Genomic DNA, 6,000 nt, shown 5'->3' on the forward strand with positions numbered 1-6,000 from the left:
GGCAAAAGGAAGAATTAGATAACAGGAGGAATTAAATGTATTCATTTTTTAAAATGAAAAATGTTCTTGAAATGATTCAATGTTTAGTTTATCTTGAGCTCAATTATTCAACAACAGACAGCAAGCACTATTTGGATCACTCTGGCTATACCATAAGGACAACTCCACAGGGACAATGGTGGCATTTGGGTAATGATGCAAGGCAAAGTGGATACTACAGAAGAAGGGATTTGGGACTAGAAATCAGGCCACAGATATTCTAGTACTGAGCCTACCACTCACCAGCTGTGTGATTCTGGTCACGTTGTATGAACTCTCTAGGCCCTGGTGGCTACCTCATCTTTTAAATGACAAGGTTGTCCTAGCTGAAAAGCTCTAAAGCTAGGCTGTACCTTAGAATTACCTGGAGAGCTGTTTAAAATTATCAACATCCTGGAGTTCCCGTCATGGCGCAGTGATAATGAACCCGACTAGTATCCATGAGGGCACAGTCAATCCCTGGCCTTGCTCAGTGGGTTAAGGATCCAGCATTGCCATGAGCTGTAGTGTAGGTCGCAGATGCAGCTTCGATTTGACCCCCAGCCTGGGAACTTCCACATGCTGCAGGTGTAGCCCTACAAAGACAAAAAATAATAATAATAAATAAATAAAATTATCAACATCCTGGTCTCACTGCATGCCAACTAAACCAGAATCTTTAGGGATGAGGCCAGCCTCTAATTATATTTTAAAGCCTCACGGGGTGACTCTTCTGTGCAATGGAAGTTTGAAAACCACTGCTCCCCTTTTCCTTATTCCACACCTTGATTCTATGCCAGACTAAAAAGTTATCTGAACATGGAGTTCCCGTCGTGGCTCAGTGGTTAACAAATCCAACTAGGAACCATGAGGTTGTGGGTTCGATCCCTGGCCTTGCTCAGTGGGTTAAGGATCCAGCATTGCCATGAGCTGTGGTGTAGGTTGCAGACGCAGCTCGGATCCTGCGTTGCTGGGGCTCTAGTGTAGGCCAGCAGCTACAGCTCCAATTCGACCCCTAGCCTGGGAACCTCCATATGCCACAGGAGCGGCCCTAGAAATGGCAAAAAGACAAAAAAAAAAAAGTTATATGAACAACTGAGAACAATCAACCTCAAAGTAAAAACTCAGAGTAATCATCTCCTGGCAGGGAAAACCTTCCTGATGACACGTTCAGGGCTGAGTCAGGGAATCCAATCTCCCTCCAGGTACCTCGGGCTTCCTTCAGCCACAGCACACATACATCGTGTTACAGGTGTCCACTGGCATGTCTTCTCCATTAGACTCTAAGCTAAAGTGACCACAGAGGCTACTGCCCAAACCACTCTTTTGAAAGTGAAAGGGGGACTTTTTCATAATTATATCCCTATCCATCTACAGGATTGTGCTACTCTAAGTTCCCTAACTGCTGTGTCTTGCTCTCCGTTGATTCTGTGATGCATAGCTCAGTGTTCGGCTTTCAGGAGGTGCTCCGTACACCGTACTTAACAAAGTGAGCCCCATCTGGGAGTGGTTAATAAATCACTCAAGCTCCACTGCCACACAGCTATCTCAGGGCCCCCAAAAATAATTCCTGGTGTTTAATGGCATTCTTAGCACATCACGGATTCATGTTCACGGGCTAACTGATATCCTATTTGACAGAATAGCCAAAATGGAATCATAACATAACTTGCTCAACACCATTCTCCATCTTGTTAAACGAAGCATATTAAAAACTCTTGAGTGCAATATTATGTCAAAATCAATAGTCTAGAACTTGAAATACAAACTTTGTTGTATGAAGTTACAGAACAATTGAAAAATTTTTTGCAGATATGAATTATTAATTCAGAAAAAAAGAGAATACCACTTCCAAGTTATCTCTTGAAAAGAACTGCTGGTCATTCTATAGAATAATGTTTCTCAACAGGGTTTAAATCTGGAAGCCTCCCTCCAGTTCCCAGAGCTCTAGTGTTTGAGCAAAGGCTGGCAGATGTGAATTAAACACATCCATCACAATTGCACTTTCTTTTACAGAAGTATATATATTTTGCTTTTGGAAAACTGCCTTAAAATAACCGACCTCTAAATAAATATTTAAACTGTAAATTTATCATTCTGAGTACTTAAAATTTGGTTTAACTCCAATTAAAACAAAATTCTATCTTTTGTACAAATCCAAAAAAAAAGTAATGCTGCTAAGTGCATTCATACTATAAAGATGAAGTTAAACTGGTCAACTACCACTAGCAGTAACAACAGCTAACATTTGAGCATGTATACATTTGCCAGGCACAGCGGAAGCACTTTACCAAGAGTAATCCATTTAACCATGGTATCAGGGAGGTATTTTTTTTTTTTTTTTTTTTTTTTTTTTGCCTTTTCTAGGGCCCCTCCCATGGCATATGGAGGTTCCCAGGCTAGGGGTTGAATTGGAGCTGTAGCCCCTGGCCTACGCCAGAGCCATAGCAACGCGGGATCCGAGCCACGTCTGCAATCTATACCACAGCACAGGATCCTTAACCCACTCAGCAAGGGCAGGGATCGAACCTGCAACCTCATGGTTCCGAGTCAGATTCGTTAACCACTGCGCCACGACAGGAACTCCAGGGAGGTATTCTTATCATACTCATTTTACAAACTAGCCGATGAAGTAACCTACCCCAGGTTACTAAGCTAGTAGGTCTTGGGGCTATAATTTGAAACCAGTTACTCAACCACGAAAACCTGCCCTTTCCAGCAAAAAGCCTGATGGAAAGTTAACAGTGTTTACGGTTCTGTAAACTGATCTGGCAATGATGTTCTTCTTACAAAAGAGGTACCAGGAGAAGTTCCTGTCGTGGCTCAGCAGTTAGAGAACCCGACTAACATCCATGAGGACGCAGATTTGATCCCTGGCCTCGCTCAGTGGGCTAAGGATCTGACGTTGTCATGAGCTGTGGTGTAGGCCGGCAACTATAGCTCTGATAAGACCCCCTAGCCTGGGAATCTCCATATGCCGTGGGTTCGGCCCTAAAAAGACAAAAAATAATATAAAAATAAACAAATAAAATAAATGTAAAAGCGAAGTGGCATAATGAGAACTTATGAAAAGCAGGGGATACCTACACTAACCTTTTAAAAAGCACATATAAAACTATATATACTTGTGCTATGTTGGCAATTACATAGGATAAGGCTAAAGGATATAAATTATTTCTAAATGCTGCCATAGTTGTACTCAATATATTTGGATTTTTCCTGTTTCTGCTATCCAAACATCTTACATAGAATTAATATTACTTTTTTTTTTTTTTAATCTTTTTAGGGCCGAACCCATGGCACACAGAGGTTCCCAGACTGGGGTGGAATCCGAGCTGGCCTACACCACAACCACAGCAACGCAGGATCCGAGCCATGTCTGTGACCTACACCACAGCTCACGGCAGTGCTGGATCCTTAACCCACTGAGCGAGGCCTGGGATCAAACCTTCAACCTCATGGATGCTACTCAGATTCATTTCCACTGAGCCACAATGAGAACTCCTTAATATTACTTTCATAAAAAACAATTAATGCATACATCTAAAATATATTACAAAACCATACATGAAATATATATACACTAATATTTGAATATACATGCATTTTAGAAAATGATTTTGTCACAGACCAATAGGGGAAAACAAGGATACTTCATCCTTTGTCACACAAAATGCAAGCTTCCTATTTGGATAACAAAGTACAACTTTATTAGGCAAGATTCTCTTCAATTCACTCGACTAGGTATACAGCAGGGAGACTTCCCAAGAGCCAGTGGAAAGGGTTAATCCCATCATTCATGCTGGTCTTGGCCTAGCTACTAAAAATAGAAACATCTTACATCTGGAGAAATATTGAGCTGGGTGATAATCAACAAGTCACCTGACCTCCATGTTTTGGTTTCCACATTGTTTAAAAAATGAACGAGAAAGAGAACAAAAGTACAATCCAAATCACTATAAATACACAAAATAAGCCAATAATATCCGAAATGAAATGTAAGAAGACAAACAAACATCTTAAAGGCACATCATCAGGATTCGAACGTTGGCCATACACTAAAAGCACTCAAGACACCGGGATGTGAAACCTTTCTCTTTGACAGTGAAAACCACCTATGCGTTCACTTCGGTAAACGCATCCATCTCAAAACTCCCGCTCTCAGCATCCACCTACAAGGTCTTCGCTTTTCCATTCTCTTAACTCTTGTAAACTATTGTATAACATTTTCACGCCTTTTATACCTTTTTAAGCGTTTATACTACAAAAATCTCACGGAAGAGCACCTTTTCTCTAACCGGTTTGTTGGTCCCTTTCACCAAAAGTTTGGCCTCTAACCCTCGCTCTACCCACAAAGTTCAGTTCACAGGAAATGCTGACTTAAACTAGAAATTAATTCCCGGCCCTACCGCAGATTTGGCGCCAGTTTAAAGGGGTCCTAGAATAAAATCCTAGCAGGAAATCCTAAAAGTGGTGGTTCAGGTCTTTAATTTTGATAAGTATAAAAGTGGAGTTTTTCTAGGTTTTGCTGGCCACACAAACACTGTCGGTGGGTGTGCGTTGGCATGAACTTTCCGAAAGGTCACAAACTCAGAAAGGAAAACGAAAGCGAAATTTAGGGTGCGAAACTTAGGGTGTTTCAAAGGTGAAACACCCCCGGCCTCTGTGGCAGCAGCAGTGCGTGCACTAACTGAAAGCCTTGCTTGCAGGCACTGATCACACCCCCAGTGCATGGCTTTCTCGAGGCTACACTGAGTCCCGCGCTGAGCCGGGAGAGGAGCCCCGGAGCAGGGCAGGCTCAGGGTCGCGCTGCAAGGTCTGGGGGCGAGACCAAGCCCTCCCCAAGGCCGAGCGGGGCCCACGCCTCCAGGCTCCAGTCGCCCCACCCGGCCCGCTCGGCCGCCCGGGCTCACCGGCTCCGGGGTGCTCCATGGTGGCGGCGCTGGCGGGCGGCAGGCCTCTGCAGCCGGCGACAGCGGCCGGGCGCTGCGGCCGGGGACTGGGCGCGGGGCGGAGGCGGGAGGCGGGGCGGGGCTGGGGGCCGGGCGGCGGCGCGCTGGGGCGGAGCGGGGGGCGGTGGCCGCGGCAGGCGGCGGGGGCTCGGGCCGCGGCGACCAGGCCTGCGGAGGCGCCGAGCCCCCAGATCTTCAATCCCCGCAGGAGCTGCATGCCCAGGCCGCGCGCCCGGAGGGAGTGGAAGGGGCCGACCCGATGTGGCCGCGGTACCCGGATTCCCGCGAGCGAGGGAGGCGGGGGAAGCCGCAACTACTGCGCGACGGAGAGAAGAGGGCTCCTCTCTGCCCGGCGACGCTCCGCCCCCTCCTTGCCCCGCCCCCGCCGGGGACCTCTAAGGTCTTCCGCTGCGCTCAGTTCTTCCCAGTGCCCGGCCTTTCCTTCCCGTGCGGAGGGGGTGAGATTGGGCCCTTAAAGAAGGAACTCCCTGGTCTGGGTTCTCCTGAGAATCCATGTGTTTGGTTTTGCAAAGAGCTTTCAAAACACAGCGTTCTGCTTATAAAATACTTGGAAAGAGCGAGATGTGCAGGAATGAGACCTTGTCGGTTTGTATAATTAGATCTTTACTTTGCACTAAAGGAAAAAAAAAAAAGCCAAAGTTCCCTTGTGGCGTAGGGGGTTAAGGATCTGACCTTGTTGCAGGTCACATCTGGATCGCTGGTTTGATCCCTGGTGCAGAAACCTCCATGTGCCTGGGGTGCGGCCAAAAGGAAAAAAAAAGCCAAGTTGTAGCAGTGTCTCAAATTTTTAACCCTGGTTTCATGCCTAGAAATTAAATGGAAAGCAGCTATTTGTGGTTGCATATTAAAGGACTGATAACTAGGGGGAAAATTTTACTTAAAAAAAAAAAAAAAGAAACTTTGGGAATTTCCATTGTGGCTTAGCAGGTTAAGAAGACGACATAATTTCCGTGGGAATGGGGGTTCAATCCCTGGCCTCACTCAATGGGTTAAGGATCAGGTGTTGGAG

At 45.8% G+C, this 6,000-nt stretch overlaps 1 protein-coding gene across 7 annotated transcripts in view; it reads right to left on the bottom strand.

Moving 5' to 3' along the window:
• AKAP7 (A-kinase anchoring protein 7) overlaps window positions 1-5,343 on the bottom strand; it is a 141,025-nt gene extending 135,682 nt beyond the window's left edge. For 5 of the 7 annotated variants that reach the window (XR_014803404.1, XR_002342906.2, XR_014803418.1 and 2 more), the window contains exon 1: window positions 4,932-5,343. Coding sequence is in view for 2 of the 7 variants with exons in the window: in XM_021087993.2 (XP_020943652.2) it covers window positions 4,932-5,187 (256 nt within the window). In the remaining 5 variants the exon portion in view is untranslated. The remainder of the gene's footprint in view (window positions 1-4,931) is intronic. The other 2 variants (XR_014803421.1, XM_084956175.1) reach the window with 1 other exon arrangement.
• Window positions 5,344-6,000: the final 657 nt, after the last annotated feature.

The sequence above is a fragment of the Sus scrofa genome, chromosome 1, assembly GCF_054392235.1.
Source record: "Sus scrofa isolate SSC_HxYL_T2T_F1_AM1 chromosome 1, Sscrofa_HxYL_maternal_Yorkshire_Landrace_v2.0, whole genome shotgun sequence".
NCBI classification, from domain to species: domain Eukaryota; kingdom Metazoa; phylum Chordata; class Mammalia; order Artiodactyla; family Suidae; genus Sus; species Sus scrofa.